General features: G+C 43.0%; 1 protein-coding gene and 2 non-coding genes across 5 annotated transcripts; all 3 read right to left on the reverse strand.

Annotated features, from left to right (window-relative positions):
• Positions 1-4,147: 4,147 nt before the first annotated feature.
• RPL21 (ribosomal protein L21) lies at positions 4,148-9,538 on the reverse strand. Of its 3 annotated transcripts, none has more exons than XM_055123697.1 (6): positions 9,335-9,538; positions 6,405-6,483; positions 5,871-5,907; positions 5,267-5,311; positions 4,470-4,620; positions 4,148-4,288 (listed from the first exon to the last, which is right to left on the reverse strand). In XM_055123697.1, the coding sequence occupies exons 2-6, from the start codon at positions 6,469-6,471 to the stop codon at positions 4,199-4,201; spliced, it is 390 nt and encodes a 129-aa protein (XP_054979672.1). In that variant the 5' UTR covers positions 6,472-6,483; positions 9,335-9,538; the 3' UTR covers positions 4,148-4,198. The 3 variants fall into 3 exon arrangements, with proteins under 3 accessions (XP_054979672.1, XP_054979671.1, XP_004604617.1); XM_055123696.1 differs by having other exon boundaries at positions 5,267-5,379; positions 5,846-5,907; positions 9,335-9,534; XM_004604560.2 differs by lacking the exon at positions 9,335-9,538 and adding an exon at positions 6,868-6,885 and having other exon boundaries at positions 5,267-5,379; positions 5,846-5,907.
• On the reverse strand, positions 5,102-5,223 carry LOC129400977 (small nucleolar RNA SNORA27). Its single transcript, XR_008628019.1, has one exon. It is a non-coding gene; the product is annotated as a small nucleolar RNA SNORA27 (small nucleolar RNA).
• LOC129400909 (small nucleolar RNA SNORD102) lies at positions 5,470-5,542 on the reverse strand. Its single transcript, XR_008627962.1, has one exon. It is a non-coding gene; the product is annotated as a small nucleolar RNA SNORD102 (small nucleolar RNA).
• Positions 9,539-19,420: the final 9,882 nt, after the last annotated feature.

Raw genomic sequence — 19,420 nt, forward strand, 5'->3', positions numbered from 1 at the left:
TATATAATCCTTGAATTACACTGAACAAAAACAGAAGGCTTTAAGGTACCTGGTTAGTTTAGAGAACTGCAATTAAAGTTCAGGGAAGGAAACAGTCTCATTTGCAGACATAGCTCTTATTAGGAACAAGGTAGAAAAATATTTTCTTCAGTTCTCATCAAGGGAGCTGTAGAGGAAGAAACTAATTTACAAATTCACAATGTGGTGAACTGATTTAAAATGACCTGCCTTTCACAACAGACACATGATCCTGTTAGTAAAACACATTACTCAAAGCACAGGGATCCAATTTAATTAAACTCATAATCTCCTTACCAGCTAATCTGTTGAATATTTACAGGAACACCCAGTGGAATCTGTAGTCTCAGGGAGTTAGCTCTGAAACTTGAGTCTTGAGTGTATTAGATTGCTGAAGACCCAGAAGAGTTCAATCTTGGCGCATGCACCTCCATCACTAGGAGCCTGTTGGGAGTAAAAAGTCCCTGGCAGGCGGGATGGCTGAAAGGGCTGGAGCATATGCTATGCATTTGGGAATGCTAGGTTCAAACCCAGCACAAAGTCCCTGACCACCACTGAAACAGCTGCAGAGTACAGGGGTTTGGCACTTGTCTCGCACTTTGATCTGGGTTTGATTCCTGGCACATGACCCCCAGAGAAATGGCAGGTGTGATCCCTCGGCAGAGCACATGTATTCAAACCCAAACACCAATACAAACTGAATGTCTTGAGTCCAACCAGCAGAATATCTGATTCTGGTGTGGGTATTTTTTAAACAGATTTTTAAAAATATATTCCCAGATCCTTCCACTAGGGTATACTTTGAGTCCAGTGGCTTATCAACAGATGTGGGTACTGGAGCATATGCTCTGCCTGAGGGAGGGCTGGATCTGAGCTCCAAGGACCATGGGGTGCAGTCCTGAAAACAAACAAGGTCTAACTTTAATAAACTAGAGTAAGAGCGTGAGAAGGATGGAATGATAAGTGTGCATGATGGCTGAAGCTTCTGCAAGAGAAAAAAATATTGTTGGCCTAGCCAAATATTAATGATATAAATGGGTCTTTTGATTAGCAATTTTTGCATGACCTTTAAATAATTCCATCTCAGTGGTGGAAGCGGAAACCAGATTTGCAGTGGGAGAAGAAAATTAAGCTATGAAAGGGATGAAGCACAGGAAAAGCTACTTGCTTAATAAACTAGTTTTCATGTTCTTGGGATGAAGTTAAGGAAGCAAGAGATTGGGTCAAAGATGGACCCACAAGTTTGAGAAATAAAGGAAGATATAGGAGCCTGTCAACACCAGTGGCCTTTTTGTTATAGTCTGATTTCTCTAGCTTTTTTATATAGGATTTCCTGTTCCTCCTTAATCATGACTTTTCAAAGTACTTGTCACCTCCCCTCAACAGAGTAGGTAATTTAAATATCCTCTATCAATATTTAATTAACATTATTCTCTATCAATAACAGTAACAAAATTATGTATATTACTAAGAATGAATCAGCCTATTTCTATAAGATTAAGGGGAAGTCTTGGTAAAATTCTAGGAGACTAAGGGAACGAACCATGAGGACATAGCAAGAGCCAAATCTTTGAATCAAGTGTAGTTGAATGGATTTCAGGCATAGCAAATTTAGAATTGACTCTTACTGGGGCTAATGAGGCACCTGATGTCAGAAGAGGTATAGGCTGTAAGACATCAGTCTAGAGCTCGATGGACAGTACCGAAGGTAGAGCACTGGCCTCACACACAGCTCACTGGGGTTCAATCTGCAACATCCCATAAGGTACCAAAGTCCTGCCAGGAATGATCCTAGAGCAGAGCCAGGAGTAAGCCTGGAGCATTGACAGGTGTCAGTGCTCAACCCAAACCAAACCACAATAAAGACTTCAGATGAAATCCTTAAAAAAATTTTAACCCAATATGGGAAAAAAAAAATCACACTAATGAAAATTGAAAGCTTCATGGATGTATTGCTATTTCAGAAAATTACTGCACAGAATCTGGAAAAAACCCGAGTGCTCTAGAACAGATGACTGGTTGAAGAAACTCTGGTACATCTATACAATGGAATACTATGCAGCTGTTAGAAAAAATGAGGTCATGACGTTTGCATATAAGTGGATCAACATGGAAAGTATCATGCTAAGTGAAATGAGTTAGAAAGAGAGAGACAGACATAGAAAGATTGCACTCATCTGTGGAATATAGAATAGACTATAAGACGAACACCCAAGAATAGTAGAAATAAGTACCAGGAGGTTGTCACCATGGCTTGGAGGCTGTTCTCTCATTCTGGGCAACTCAGAGAAGGGAACAGCAAGTAAAATGTGGTTGTTGGTCATGTGGGGGAAAGATGATGCGGGCCAAATATAGACTAGAGACTGAACACAATGGCCACTCAACACCTTTATTGCAAACCACAACACCTAATCAGAGAGAGAGAACAAAAGGGAATACCCTGCCATAGTGGCAGTGTGGGGTGGGGGGAGACGGGACTGGGGAGGGGGGGTGGGATGTTGGGTTTACTGGTGGTGGAGAATGGGCACTGGTGAAGGGATGGGTTATCAAGCTTTGTAAGGGAGAAACATGAGCACAAAAATGTATAAATCTGTAACTGTACCCTCACGTTGACTCACTAATTAAAAATAAACTATAAAAAAAACCAAAAAAAACGGGAGAATAAAGAAAAAATGAGAATAAAAAAAAAAAAAACGAAAATTACTGCACAATGCCAACAGATGAATCTTCTGGTCTAGTTGCCATGAATGGCCATCCTCTTGTCCCAATGTTAGAATACTTTTTCCTCAAAGCTATATTCACCAATGGGAACTGAGCTATATATCTAACACTTGCATTTCCCTACTCCACAAGTTACAAAGCACTTAAGTGCACTATGGAACCCCAAAATCATTTGACTCAATATCCAAATAAATGCAGGTATCTTCACTTTAAGGAATCAACAGAATGGGAGATTTATATTATAGTGAAATCATGTAACTTCCAACTCACTCGTGTGGGGGACCCTAACAAGCCCAATACTCACAGCTACGTCGTCCAAAACCAAGACATTTGTTTTCCCCATTAGGATAGCACATAGAACATTCAGTCAGGAACTAGGAATTAGAAATTTAATGTCTTTAACTTTAGGTCTGGTGGAAGAAATTTTTACATTAAAAACAGTTTAGAGAAGCAGTCAGTCATGAAAGCATGGACTGTTTCATCGACCAAGTCCAGAAGGAATTTCTCTTCTGATTTCCCCAGTCCTAGTAGGGCAAAGTTCCCACTTCAAATATATTTATTACTATTATTACTGAATTATTAAAGGCAGCTAAAGATAGGATCACTTCCCCTTTGGTTATGTGCACAAAGTGCTTGTCATATCTGTAAATACACACTAGAAGCAACAACCAAACCGTAACCCAATTACACAACTTAAAAATGCTCCTTTGATATTAAGTGGGGTTAGGCCAGCTGAACTGCCAGCCCTTCAGTACAAAGACTGAAAGCCACTATTATAGATTAACTATAACTCTGGCAAGTTAACTTTGCCTTGCACTTCAAGTGAAATGAACAGGAGTACTAGATTCCAAATTCCAAACATCTAGGCCATGTAAAGTGCCTCATGTTACTATAGTACCATTAATATTATCTGATACTTGGTCTACTAAAGTCACAAGGAATATAGGTTAAGGTGCTTTGTCTTGCATGACTGTACCTACAGACCCACTCCCCCCATCACCACCAGGAGTCACTTTAGTAACCCTTGAGCATCATTGCCAGATTGCCTGCTCCTCTTGTTACTTTCTAAGCCAGATTCCTCTAGAAGTCAAAGTAACTCACAAAGGAGTTAAGTAATAGATTTCAAAGTTTCTGATCCTAAAACAGTTATTTGAGACACAATTGGGAGCAACCATTCTTCCTGAGCATAACTGCAGAAGTTATAGAACATTTTACCTAAATTCTTTTCCCCAGTGCAGCTTTAGATGACTACCAGCTGAACATATTTTGTTGCTCGATAAACCTTTTCACATTTTTCAGCACGATTAAATTTAAATAGTAAAGACAGTACACCCAATTAATTAGGACACAACTCAAGTTTGCTTTAAATAATTTGGGGGGGGGGGTGGGAAAGACATGACACTTGTACTGAAGAGAACCATTTTTTATATCCAGGAGTCTCTTTATTTTTAAACACTTCTCATGCCATGAATTCATAGGGGATGGGCTCCAGCAGCTCAGGTTCCTTTCCATTGGTTCTTACAAAGTGGGCTTCTCTGGGTGGAGCAGGCTAAGAAGACAAAACAAGGTGACCAATTATGTAAAACACCAACTAAACCACAAGTACTTATGTAAAACACCAACTAAACCATAAGAACCAATGAAATGGCAGATATAACTAATTTCATAGAAAAGAAAATTACATCTGAGCAACAGACTCAAAGTTCCCAAGAGCAATGCAAAGTACTCACCTGGCGCTTCAGTTGAACCCAAGTCCCTTTCTCTTTGGCTTCCTTCTTTTTTTGATCATTTTCCTTCACCCGTTTCAGGAAGCTGTCTCGACTCTTAGAGTGCTTAATATGCTCAATGCGGACATTAATTCTCTTGGCAAGAATCTTGCCCCTGGGAAGAAGATTAAATCTTAAAAATGCCTCACCAAATACATAACCCAGAAGAGATTAATGGATGAGCAAATAGTTGCAGGTATAAACCTCCAGTTAAAAAAAAATATAGTGCTAGGGAACAGGGCAATTTAACTAGATTAACCGTGCTCGTTTAGCACAGCATTCTGCGACCTTTCTGTACCTGCGGATTGGCTCCTGTCTTAGAGCAGCAAAATTCAAGACAGTTTTAGGCAGTTTCAAGATTAATCATAAATTGTTTATCCATAAAACAGAATAAACAAGATGAGACAAATTTGCAATCATGATTAATCTTACTTCGAGAATCAGTGTTTGGGCACAGTTCCACTTTTAAGCTTTTTCTTGTGATAACAGACTGTGAAAATAACAAACCAGGCTGCTATATTAAATTACTAAACCTTTTGTGCTGGCAATAAATCACCTTAATCAATCCCATGACTTTCCTCCAGTCTTATCTTTCATGCTGTTTCCTCTGACAGTATAAAAGACAAACTCCAATTTGCTTGAGTTTTAAAAGGACCTTACTTTGCCCTATTTGAATGACCAACTAAGATTAAGTCCAACTGGCAGTGAGAAGGGTGCATAAGGGAATACCAATTAGCCCCTCCAAAAACCACATTACTTACTTGACTTGTTTGTTAACGACAATGCCAACAGCATGCTGGGTAACATTGTAGACTCTTCCAGTTTTGCCATGATAACACTTGTGGGGCATTCCTTTTTGGACTGTGCCCATTCCCTGTGAACAAAGGAGGCAAACGTAATGCCATCTATTTCTCTTTCATATCAAGGCTATCCAAGGAACTTTTTTTTTTAATGGCAACTCAAGAGCTTTCAGAGCCGGTGAAATGTGTTTTTCATATTGCTTCAAAAGCAATCAAAAAGATAATCATCATTAAACTCTAGAGTGCCATAATGCATTTAAAAATTAGTCACGAAAGAACACAGCTATAACTATTTTTAATAGCCATCCCCACCAGTAATTTTTTACACAAAGGTATTCAATTTCACCTCAACAAATGCTACTAGATGTTAGCAATAACTAGATAATGAGAAAAAGTTAAGCACAAATAATTCTGGCTTCTAAAGTATATTAACTGTCTACACTCAAAGCTTATTAAGTTTTATTCCCATTTAAAAGGCTGAAAGGAGCCAAAAGAACACACACTAAGTACTGACCGAGTTATTTCCAATTTGTAACTTACCTTTATGTCTACAATATCACCTTTCTTGTATATACGCATGTATGTGGCCAAAGGAACAACTCCTGGGGGAAGAGTTGGAATCATCAGTACAGTCAGTATTCAAATTTAAGTATGTAATCTTACCAACTTTTAGTTAGTAAAATAGCTTTTGGGGTACCCTGGAGTTGTGGTGGTGCCCAGGAATCACTCCTGGCAGGCTTGGGACCATATACGGTGCCAAGAATTGAACACAGGCTGGCCACTTGTAAGGCAAGCCGTGTACCCACTGTACCACACATACAGTAGTGTCAGCAGATACAAACTCAGCGTTGTATTTTACAATCTTGCTTTTCCAATGCATGCAACTATATAAGCAATGCTTTTTAATAAAAGTTAGGGAGATGCTAGTTAATGTATACCAAGACCATAAATATCAACACTAATAAAAACACATAACCAAACTTATGTATTAAAAAAATCTGAATATATCTTAACAACATAGGCTACACAAATCAAAACAAATTATATGGAAAAATACAAATGCAATGCTTACTTTCCCCAAAAACACTACTGTACTTACCATGTTTTCTGAAAGGTCTAGAGAACATATAGCGAGTCCCCCTCCGCTTTCCCTTTGTGTTGGTCATTTTGGCGATTTACTGGGAAAAAAAAAGAAAAATATTATAAAGGCAAATTTGGTATATGTACCTCTACCAAAAATTTTAACTTTGAACGCTTGCACTTCACTAGCAAAATCAGATCTAAGAACACTCTACCCTATAACTAAGAAGGGCACCAAAGCAAAGTTAACTAGAAGACAATTTGACAGTATGACAGAACCTTCAATACAGTGGATTAAACTCTTCTAAGGATCTAATTTTTGGTAGCAGCACATCTCACACAGCATCTAATAACAGTTTAAAAGTCCAATTCACTTATATCTGATCACTAACATTTTTTACCAGGAAACATGTTAGGTAGAAGGGGTAAAAACAAGTGATACATCATTGGCCCAATTTGGGTACAGGTTCTGATCCACTTACACGTCAATTCTCAGATGAGGCAACTGAGGCCATGTCTACACAGCAGTGGCAACCTAGCAGTGTTGATTAACGGCAAATGGTAACTGATCCTTATCTAAATTCACTAATAGGCATTGAGAACAACAACTTTTTTTCTCAAAGGCGAAAATAATTCTTTTAATAGATGCTGGTCAATCATGCTACAATTACTATTGCAAAGTAAAATACAGACAGGGCAAGTAGGGCTTAATATGAATGTCTGAACGAATTATTTTCTCAACTAGCAGAACTCTTTTGGCAGAAAAAGGACCACACCAAGGCTCCTTCCATATAACACAATAGTTTCACTCAACCAAATACCATTTCTTAACTAACACTCTTTGGACTGGAGCAATAGTACCGTAAGTAGGGCATTTGCCTTGCACGCGGCTGACCTGGGTCTGATTCTTTCGTCCCTCTCGGAGAGCCCGCAAGCTACTCTCACACAGGACGGTGTGAGTATCCCGCCCAACACAGCAGAGCCTGGCAAGCTACCTGTGGCTGTTTGATATGCCAAAACCAGTAACAAGTCTCAAAGGAGATGTTACTGGTGCCCACTGGACCAAGTCGATGAACAAAGTGATGACAGTGCTACAAGGCACTCTTTAAAAGGTCAGCAATAATCTATTAAGTGCTAAACATTTTACAAAGGCCAACAAGCATGTACTAAGTGCTAAACATTGTTTTTATACTTTTAAACTTTTCTGATTCCAAAAGCCCACTCATCCACCAGAAGCAATTCTCCAAATGAGAAATAATCTGCTACATTTTTAAGGCAAAGTCAAAACTTAGCCCAGCCTACATCCCAAGATTGCTAGTGGATGCCTTCAACTGCAACCAGGGTTGTTCTTCCTTACACCATGAGCCTCTGACAAAGGTTTAACCAGTGAAGTGAGCCCGGATAAGAGCTGCCAAAGCTAGCCACAAAACCGAACAATCTTGACCATAACATCTCATGCCACCACTGTCATTGAAACCAAGTGGCTATAAAGGTGGTGGTGGTGGGGGGGGGGGTGGCAGGTGTGCGGTTTCAAAGGTAAACCAAATATGTGGATTTGGACGCATTAAGACGTGGGCATAAGAGTCTATGTGTGCAACCCTAGTAGCCGATCACAAACAGACACACTGAACCCAACACCAAAGATTGTCTCCAGATCTTTAAATCACAAGCGAGCTCATCACCCCAAGCACGAAGCCCTGAGGGGGACAACCACAACTCGGGGCTTATCCCCCAGAAGACTTGCTCAATAAATACTCCCCAAATTCGGCTTCATCCACCCCAAATCCCTGCACTGGTGACGAACTGGTTTCAAATCTGCTGCAATGCCACGAAAACGCCAGCGCACCAGTGACACTAGAAACCATCCCCTGCCAGGATGCAGGAGATGAAGCCCATGGGGGCAGCTAGGAAGACTAGAACTTCTTCCAAATTGTAATCAAATCTACAAAGAGCCTCTCTGTGGCAAGGGCCAGTGCCCGCCAGTTCCATGAAGCGGCTGCCAAGCCACACCTGACGGTCCCTTATTTTCTCAACAGGAGAGCTGATCCTCGCCATCCGATTTCTCGGGGAGCCACGGATTAAGTAAGGCTGGGATGAGGAATTGCTCTTTGCCGGCAACAGGCCTAAGCCTTAAACCGGGTTACTGGGCCGTCGTCTTGCCAAGCAGAATATAATCCCAGGAGCAGAAGAGTGACATAAAACATTTTAGAGGCTTTAAAAAAAATGGGGGGGGGGACAGAACATGGGCTTCTCCAAAGGCGGAGAACCTTGAATGGCTTTTATACGGCTATCTTCTTGGGTTGCCTTAGTCTGGAACGTTCTAGAGTCATCTCTGGGGTGTACCGCAAAGGTTCATCAGACCAAGGGAGGGGGTCGAAGGTTCCCGAGGGTTTTCCTTCACGCCCTGTCTGTAGGGAGCTCGGCCTCCCCAGGGTTCGCTGCTTAGTAAGTCTTTACTTTTTGCTTTTTGGGTCAGACCCGGCGATGCACAGCGGTTACTCCTGACTCTGCACTCAGGAATTACTCCTGGCGGTGCTCGACCATATGGGATGCCGAGGATTGAACCCGGGTCGGCCGCGTGCGACGCAAAAACGCCCTACCCGCCGTGCTATCGCTCCGGCCCCCGGAGGTCTTAACCAGAGCTTGCTTTTGGCATCCACTAGGTAGGGCCGGCCTTAGGCCCGGTGCCTTTACTTCACCGCCGTGGGGCCCTTCCCGGTCTACCGGCCCACCTACATCCTACTGACCCTCCCTCCCCCACAGGGCCGCGGCATCTCAGACTAGGTCGCGGGCGGCTACAGTTCCACTTAGAACGGACTAAAACTCCACTGCCCGTCCAGTAAGCTCTAATCAACCTCCCAAGCCCCCCCGGACAAGGCCTCGACCGTCACGAGCCGAGAATTCGCCACCGCAAAGCGACAGAAGCGAGGAGAGCGACGCGCGTGCTACCTGGGCGCTGGCGGTTCCGGCCGAAAGGAAGGAGGCGGGGCGACTGCGCGCGCATCACGAGGGCCCGCGGGGCTGCCCGCGGAGCTGCCAGAAAGGAGCGGCACCTGAAAGCGACGCTCTCCGGGGAAAGAGGCCGTCCCTGAGAACAAGGGAATCCTGTCAGGGCATCTTCCTTTGCGGCCGTAAGGAAGCCACCGACCCAGACTAAGCGACGCTAGGATCTTTATTAGACAGCTCCTCCAAAGGGGGCCTTCAAGGACCCCAAACCGGAAATCAACGTCCGGGCGTGCTGACGTCAGCTCTCGTCAGAGCCTGCGCCGCCCCGGGCGTGCGTCTGACGGCGCGGGCGACCTTGCGGAGCTGGGGGTGGGAGACATTGTTTGCAGAAACGCTTGCGTGAGCACCAAGGCCGAGCTAGGCAAGTGATCGCAGCCTCCAGTCTACGCATCTTTTAAATGTTCGCATGTCCAGTGCGTTAAAAACCTCCTGCGTACCTTTTGGGAGTTGTGCGCGTGTTAGGACCACTTTGGAAAACAATTTGGCAATATCTATGAGAACTGAAACTTTAAAAATACCAAATCACAGTGTTCCGTTGCTAAACCCATGCCTCAGGACTTGAATTTGCAGTTCAGGATCTGAATTTTTTTCTTTTTCGCTACATAGCAGCATTAAGTGGTGAAAAAAATTAGAAATATCCTTCGGTAAGAGTAATCTTTCTGGGTCCTTAAAACATACTACAGTGAGGGTAGATAAAACACCCGGTATGATGAAGCCAAAGGAGGAAGATGTATAATGTACATAGTATGACAAGTTATTTACATAGATTTTAAAAACATTAAAAAGTGTAGATAAGGTAGGCTAGGAAGAGCCCCTTCCAAGCATTGCGTCGTGTGGTACACCCCTCACCCCTCACCCCTCACCCCTCACCCCTCACACATTCCAAAACCAAAGTAATCTGTAAGTGAAGTATATATGCATTTGTAAATAAAAAGTTAAAATCGAAGTGAGAAGTTGGTGCTGTCTGGTAGGAAAAGAGCTATAAAGAGAGGCAGGTTTTAATGGCTGGATTATTCTCACGCAGTTTTAGAATACCCGGGAGGCCGTTTTTCATACTATTTTCATTTTAAGGAGACCTGGGGACCCCTCTCAGTACCAGGTGACTTCCCACTCCCCTGGTGATCTAACCAGGATCGGCCGTGTGCACGACAGACACCCTCAGCTTGTCCTATCTTCCAAGCGCTGTATGAACTTTTTAATGGAGGTTAGTTTTAGGGTTGTTTTTTTCAAAATCACGTTGCATTTATGTTTTTAGGGGCCACCAGTGCCCGCTGGGGGTGGGGGTTGAGTTTAGAGCCTAGTATAGGACAGACTCCTGTTCCACCACTAGGTCTATTTCCCAGCCCTAGTTTTAGGTATAATTAAAAATTGATGGGCTAGGGCTGGTGGTAGGACAGGCAGGAGGTAGGGCATCTGCATAGTATGCAGTTAACCCGAGTTTTTTGGTTTTGTTTGATTTTTTTGGGCGGGAGGCCACAGCGGCTGTGCTGAAGGCCTACTTTTGACTGCTCTAAAAAATCACTCCTGGTTGTACTTGGGGGACTTATGACTTATATAGGATGCCAGTATTCAAACCTGAGTTACCATGTGCAAGGAAGAACTCTACCCATTCTGTTGTCTCTCAAGGACTCTGAAGCCCAGTTTGGTCCCCAGCATCTCATATGGTCCCCCAAGCACTGCCTGAGGTCACTACTTAGCACAGCCAGGAACAGCCCCTGAGAAACAGTGGGCTGTGGTACCAACCCCCATCCCTTAAACAGAATAAAAGTAATTTAAAAAATTGATGGGGCCACAGATATAATACAGTGAGTAAGGTGCTTGCCTTGCACCTGGGTTTGAGCCCAAGCACCACATATGATACCCACCCAAGCCTCCCCAGGACTGATTCCTGAGCACAGAGTCCTGAACACTATGGAATTTTGTCTTTGTCCACTTTCCCTGCCCCCTACACACACACACACACACACACACACTCACACTCACACACAAACACACACACACACATGCACAGACCAAATCAGAGCAGTACAACCAATTCACCCTTGAGCATCCAATCTTTTTTATTTTACTTTTTGGGTGTTTGGGCCACACCCAGCAATGCTCAGGGGTTACTCCTGGCTCTGTACTTAAAAATTACTCCTCGCAGTGTTGGGGGAACCATATGGGATGTTGGGGATGGAACACGGGACAACTATGTGTAAGGCACACACTCTACCTACTATACTCCAGCCCTGAATTAATGTTTAATTATACGATGGTACATTTGTTATAGTTAATGAACCTATAATGTGCATTATCATTAATTCCATTGTTTAGTCATATTTCCTTAGTTTTTGCCTAATGTCCATTTTCTGTGCCAAGAGCCTAGCTATAATGCCCACATTACATATGGTCAGGCCTCCTTACACTGTGGCAACTTTCTCAGCATGCCCATATTTTTGATGATTCTGACAATTTTTAAAAAAACAGGGTCACACCGTAGAGGAGTTTGTTAGTACAGGGCCTCTCCCATGGTGGCTTGTGCACTGCAATTTAAGCCATACCACCACTGTTGCTAGTCTTGCTAGTCAGGTATTTTGTAGGATTATTCAATATTGGAATTGGAATTGATCTCATGATTGTCTATATTATTTTAAAATGCACTTTCAGAAAATCAGCCAAGCAAAAACCATTTTTTTTTTCTTTTTGGATCACACCCAGTGATGCTCAGGAGTTACTCCTGGTTCTGCGCTCAGGAATTACTCCTGGCGGTGCTGGGGAGACCATATGGGATGCCGGGGTTTGAAGCCAGGCTGGCCGTGTGCAAGGCAAGTGCCCTACCAGCTATACTATCGATCCAGCCCACAAAGATCATTTTAATCTATTTAAATGTGGATTTTATTTTATTGATTTGAAAATTATGTTTTTGATTTTTAAAAAGTTTTTTGTTGTTGTTGCTTTAAATTGTTTTTCCAAATTGGTTTTGTCTTTTGGGCCACTCCCTGCAGTGCTCAGGGCTAACTCCTGACTTGGTGCTCAGGGATCACTCTTGGCAGGTTCAGGGGACCATATGGGCGCTGGGAATTAAACCTGGGTTGACTGCATACAGGGCAAGTGCTCTACCCACTGTACTATCATTCTAGGTCCTGTTGCTTTAATTTAAAAATAATTTCATAATTCACATTTCTTTAACTGTCTACTGTAGGACATTGCTTTGTCCTTTCTCCCTCGCTTCAGGGAGCTTAGGTTTATCGGGTTACACCCATCACAGTGCTCCCGAGTCACTCCCATTCCTTTGTTTATCTGTAGCTACTTCTCTATACTCTCTTCCCCAACCAGTTAATCAGTGTTTCCCCCTAATCAGTCTCTATTTGTAAGGTCAGACCTTTCTAGCACACTGAACTTGTATTGTAAGTTAATATTGCCTTTCTCCTCTCATATCTTTTGAATAGTTTACTTTAAAGCAATGTCCTTTTTGTATGGACAAAGGAAGACAGTTAATATTATGCTTTTGTAACTTGGGATTTAATTGGCTTCGAATATTATTCACTCTTGGGCATCTGCTTGCTCAACTTAAGCCTCAGTTACCCCTAGTTCCTAGCACCCCAAAAGCAGGGTCCCAACGAGAGACTGAAAGGACCCAGAGCAAGCTGTGAGCTACACTGGCATCGATATGGGCCAGGCCAAAGTGCCACGATTCCTAACTATAAATTAAGAGCTTGATCATGGACAAATGCTGTCATGATCCAAAAGTAACAACGAGACTAGGACCCTGCTAGGGATAGGAAAGACTAATCTGGCCTGAACACTGTAGTCTGAGACCTACATAACCCCAGGAGAGCAATTCTATAAGCTTAATGTATCTCTTACTATGTCCATACAGAATGATTAATATTATGAATGCTTATATGTTTGTTGGACAAGGAGAGGAGAAAGACATCCATAAGATTTCATTTTTGGGTGGGTCATCCTGCTGAAAGAGAATCTGTCCTAGAAGAAACATCCCCTGAGGGAAAGAACTTTACCCCTATTGATTGTGACCACTCCTATGAGTAATCCCCAACCTTTCATGCTTTGGGATTTAACTAGGCTGTACGAGTGTGCTGGGGGAATCCGGGTCCAGATCCAGAGTGAGAAGGAAAATGAAGTAGCATGGGGGAGGAAGAAGCAGGAGAAGAATCAGAGGTGAATGGAGATGGAAATGGAATAAGCTGCAACTGAGACCAACCAGCCTGGCTCTCCTTCCTTTCTTCAACTGTCCATTGCCATCGACCTCCCTGGGGTGGGGGAAGCGGGTGGGGGAGTGGGATTGGGGAAGCTGGCATAGGGAGAGATAGAGTGCAGCTGCTCTTTTTTGTGTTTACATAGTCTACCTTTTCAAATAATGAATGCTTCATTTTATTTTTCTAAAGTCCTTTTAAAATTTTTCTTAAAATAATGAAGTTGTGGTGTAGATGAACAATGGAATATTATGCAGTTACAAGTTACAAGGAATGATGAAACTATACAATTTACTGCAACTTGGATGGAACTGGAAGATCTCATATTAAGTGAAGGAAGGAAGTTAGAAAGACAGGGACAAAAGTGGATGTTCTTACTTTTCTGTGGTATCTAGAATAATATGTCTCAGGAATATAATGTACCAATAGTGGGCAACCTTTGGCCTTAGATTACACAGACAAAAGTGCCAGAGAAGAAAAATGGGCCGGAAACAAGAGTAGCTGGTCAGGAGGTAACATAGAGGCAAGGATCAGGGACCTTAAGTCAATCTGTGATAGAGAGGCAGGTACCCGTATAGAACCAAACCACTAGAGCCAACGCTACTGTGAGCATTGAACTCAAACTACAATCGATAAACTTTGCAATGTGTCTGTTAAGGAGAGCAGTTGAGAGGTGGAACCTGACGAAAGGGATGTGGACCTGGTGGTGAGATTGGAGTTGGAGAATTGTATGCCTGAAACCCGATTGTCAACGTTGTAAACTGCAGTGCCTAAATATAAATGGTATTATTATTTAGGTAATATAGTTAACAATGGGGGTTAAGTTTCTAGTATTGATGTACAAAATTACTGCAGCCCCCACCAGAGTGCCATGACCCTTCACCCCTGTCCCTACGTACTTTTGGTCTGACTGCTTCATTTTCATCTTTATGAACTTGCTCTGTGTTTTTTCTACTTGAAATTTATAACCCTTCCCTTCCTCCCCTTACTAGACACTATCTTTCTTTTGTTTCATTTATAGCTCTATGTTTTTTTCATAAAACTTATAAAAAGATAATTGTTTGGAGACACAGTGCTACTTCAGCAGTGAAAGGCACCTGCCTTGGAATCACGAGGCTGTGAGTTCAATCCCCATTCCACTAACATACAATCAAATGAGATGCTAGGAACTTTGCTACCTGGGACCTCCCCAGCACCCACAACAGAGTATGTGCTCTCTGGTTCACAGCCAGGTGTGTGGGAGAACATAATAAAAAATGTCAAAAATAAAAAAGATGAGCACCACAACCAAGCCAGTGGGCCCCAGATTTCGTCCCAGATCATTGCAACAATAAAGAGAAGTGATGAAGGGGAGTGTGCAAGGAAGAATAATTTGCAATTACTAGTCTTATACAGAAATTATCAGATTTACACTGGGGGGGGGCCACACTGGACCATTCCCAGTAGTCAGAGCTTACTCCTGCCTTTGTGTTCAGGGATCACTCTTGGAGGATTCAGGGGACCATATGCGGTACTGGGGGTTGAACTTCATCAGCTGTGTGTAAGGCAGGAACCCTACCAGCTGTATTCTCTGTCCCATCAAGTGACTTTTTAACCAAATACATGAATACTCTCATCTCTTCATCTCCTGTTTTCAGTTGAATCTGACTTCTCCTCCACTTGTCCCATTAAAATTACTCTTGCCATGGTCATAATTTTCCTCCTGCTGCCAGAATGAGATCATGTTCCCTACGCTTGTCTTTTCTATTCTTCTGGAGTGGCTATTTGGACTTGACCATTCCTTCCTTTCAACTTCTCCACCGTTGCTTTCGTTGGCCTCCACTCTTCTTCGTGCCTTCAGGACTTGAAACTAGCTCTCCTGCTCTTTTTTTCCTATGTCTCTTCATGGGTAACTCCTCTATGCCCTCCTCTATCTATACAGATATTTGAATTTATCTGTCCCCTTTCCATCTTTTATTTGTTGTGATGATTGTGACTGTATACTGGATTGTGGTGTTCAGTTAACATGTCTAAAATAAAACTTGGGTTTTACTCTCTAACCTTTTTGCTTCTATATTTCCCATAATGGCTATGGATAATCCCTGAGACAATTGGGCCCCCCAAAAGCAAACCAAAAAAGAATCAAAATACGCTCTTTTTTTTAATTAATATTTTTATTGAATCACCATGTAGAAAATTACAAAGCTTTCAGGCTTAAGTCTCAGTGGTTTTACAATGCTCAAACAACCATCCCTTCACCAGTGCACATATTCCACCACCAAAAAAAACCCCAGTATATCTCCCACCCCCCAGCCCCCCCCGCCCTTGCCTGTGTAACTGATAAATTTCACTTTATTTTCTCTTTACTTCAGTTATATTCAATATTTTAAAAAAAAACTTGCTATTAGTGTTTGGAGTTTCCCCCCTAGAATCAGACCTGAAGAGATATGAATTTGGTTTTGGATTTCTGTATTTTAGTAACTAAGTCCAGGGAAATTTCTGGCAGAAATTGGATCATTGCAAGCTTGTACCTCTCATTAGTGGTCCTCATAAGCTGGCGGTCACCACACCTTCCCCCTATCCCCCCCGGGCAAGGAAAAGGCGAGAGAGAAAAACCTTTCCCCTCCTGGGCAGGCATGGGGCCACGGCTTAGTTCACAGTCTAGAGACATTTCTGCAAGAAGCTGCCGGTACCAAAAGTAGTTTAGCTGGCCTCTGGAATCATGCTCGTGCAGCTGCGGAGAGGCTGCACACATGCGGCACCGGGGTCACATCTCGGCAGAGAACCCAAAATACGCTCTTTACCTTATCTGGTTGGACGGTAGGATTCCTCTCTCAGTTCATTGTGTTCATCTTCCACTTCTTCAGTTTCAAACCTAGGCAAGCTCCTAGCATCAGGGATTTTATGCTCACCATGTGTTCTTACTCATCTTTTTCCTTCCTAAATATATGCACTGATATCTATGCCTAAATTGTTATGAATTTAATAGAGATGTTAATCATAGAGAAAATCCAAAATTTCTGTTGCCAAAGTATTGACAACTATTACTATTTTTAAAAATCTTCATTTGTCACAGAATTCTAATTAACTCTAAGTCATTTCATCTGGTATCTGAGATATTCTACTTGCTTTACCCTTCAGTTGTTCTGGGCTAAGTGTAACTAAAACATATTGCTAATATTCTAACAAAAGAATAAGGAAGAAAACAAAGGGTTTGGGGAGATAGTGCAGGGGTTGAGGCACATTCCCTGCAAGCGGCCAACTCTGGTTTGCTCCCAGGCAGTGTGTGGTTCCCTGCATACTGCCAGGTGCAGTCCTGGAGGCCCCAGCAGAGCTGGAATCACTGGGAAGGGTTTCTGGGCCTCTTGAGCACAGCACTGGAGATCATGTCAAAAAAGAAAACACAGGGGCCATAGAGATAGTACAGCAGTTAATGTGCTTGCTTTGCATGCAGCTGATCTGTGTTCCATTCCAGCACCCCATATGGGTCATTGAGTGCAGAACCAGGAGTCACCCCTAAGCACTGTCAGGTGTGTTCCAAAAACAAATGAAAAAAGAAAATAGATATGAGAGTGATCCAGTATGAATTCAAGATTAAATGTATAGTTGCTGTAGCCTGTCCTTCTAGATGTGGTGTTTTCTTCTTTTAAACAATATAAACAAATCCCAGTATGTTTACATGTTTGCATGTGTGTACCTACACATTTTAGTTTGCCCCTGGGGAGGGGCAAATAGAGCGGGTTTTGGGATCATCTCAAGGATACTTAGCATGCTATTGGGCTAGGGTGGTTCAATGCTCAGGTCCAGTTTGTGGTGCTATTTGGGGAGGCATGTAGTACAGGGGACCAAACTTGGGGCTTCTCCTATACTAGAAATGCACTCCAGCCATTTAAACTGTATCTCCCACTGTGCAGCCAAATGTGATGGCGTGACACTTCATAGGACGCCCTTTACCCATACTCCAAGAGTATTGCATCACATTTGATGGGATTCAAAGTAGGAGGCAATCAATCTTAGAGGGAGGTGTTACATTATGCTCTGGAGCAGGGTTTGGAGTTCTAGATGGAAACACCCAAACTTGGTGGTGCAAAGGTGTAATGGTGATGGGATTGGTGTGTGAATATTAAATGTAATCAAATATTGTGAACTACTTTCATCATCATCATCATCATCATCATCATCATCATCATCATCATCATCCCGTTGATCGTCGAATTTCTCGAGGGGTCTCAATAACGTCTCCATTCGTCCAAGCCCCGAGATTTTAGAAGCCTCTCTCTACTCATCCTTGCCAACGATGCCATACTGGAGGCTCTTTCAGGGTCAGGGGAATGAGACTATCTGTGTGGCTCTCTTTTGGGAGCTTGCTTTTAAGGCTCTGGATGCTGGCCGTTGATGGGACTACACTGCGCTGGGGACAGTCCCTGGGTGTGACTGCCTAGTTACTGGGAAATGGGAAATCTGGGCAGAGGAGGCCTAGTTCGCAAAGAGTCTCTTGCCCGCGCTCCTGGCTCTCTTCCCCGGGGGCCCCCTCCAAAGGGATGGGCTCCAGCTTCCCTCTCTGCCTCGAGCGGAGCTCCCAGCAGCTGAAGACCTCCGGAGCCTAGCCACAGCCATGCTCAAGGTCCCTCTCAACACATTCGGACGAGCCTCAAGCATGAAGGTACCAGCAGAGGAACCCAGGTGTGTGGGACCTGGGGCTGAGATCTCCACATAAACTACTTTATAAAATAAAATTTTAAGAAAAAAAATACTGTATCTCCCTAACCCTACATATGCTTACATATGCATATATATGTATATACAACATGTATCTGTACTGTGTATGTGTAAGCTACTTAGATAGTGAAGTATGCACTGTAGTACTGTCATCTCATTGTTTATCATTTTGCTCAAGTGGGCACCAATAACGTCTCCATGGTGGGACTTGTTACTGTTTTGGCATATTGAGTATGCCACGGGTAGCTTGCCAGGCTCTGTCGTGCAGGTGGGATACTCTCAGTAGCTTGCTGGGCTCTTTGAGAGGGATGGAGGAATCCAACCTGGGTTGGCCACGTGCAAGGCAAATGCCCTGCCTGCTGTGCTATTGCTCCAGTTCACAGTGAAATATAGTTTCAAAACTTATAATTTAAAAGATATGCATTCATGCACTCAACCATAACACCTGAAAGAGAGAGGGTAAGAGGGAATGTGTCTCTCACAGAGGCAGGGGGTAGGAAGTGGGTGGGGGTGGGGGGTGGCTGGAGTGACACTGGGAACATTTGGTGGTGGAGAATGGCACTGGTGGAGGGATGGGTACTCAAACATTGCTTGATTGAAATGTAAAATTTGTAAGTCTGTAACTATCTCATGATGATTCATTAAAATAAAATAAAATAAAAGATATGCACTTATGTCTTATTTAACGGGTATATTTTGAGATCTGCACCATCAGGCAATTGCTCCATTAAGTGGTTCTGTGTACATACAAGTAAGCAGATTGTACTTACACAAATCTGGATGGCACCACGTGCTTTACTTCATGACTTGGCTGTATGCAGAGGTCCCCATTGTACTTGTCATCGAGGAAATCAGTTATATACAGTGTGGATTGTACATGCAGAGATTCTGGTATACAGGGTTTTTTGGTTTGTTTTTTCTTTTTTCATAGATTCCCACCTTCCCTTCCCTCTGTTGATGTTGCATTGATCAGGGTTTGCATCCACTATTGGTTGTGGTGTTTGCAGCCTTAGTTGTGGTGCTTTCCAGTGCCTGGAGTCGGGGGTGCTGGTTCGCCGAGGAGCTCACACAATGCTCACAGGGGACAGGGGTCATACCCTGATCTCCAGCGTGTTTTCTTGTGCTTTCTGGG

The sequence above is a fragment of the Sorex araneus genome, chromosome 1 (assembly GCF_027595985.1).
Source record: "Sorex araneus isolate mSorAra2 chromosome 1, mSorAra2.pri, whole genome shotgun sequence".
Lineage (NCBI taxonomy): Eukaryota > Metazoa > Chordata > Mammalia > Eulipotyphla > Soricidae > Sorex > Sorex araneus.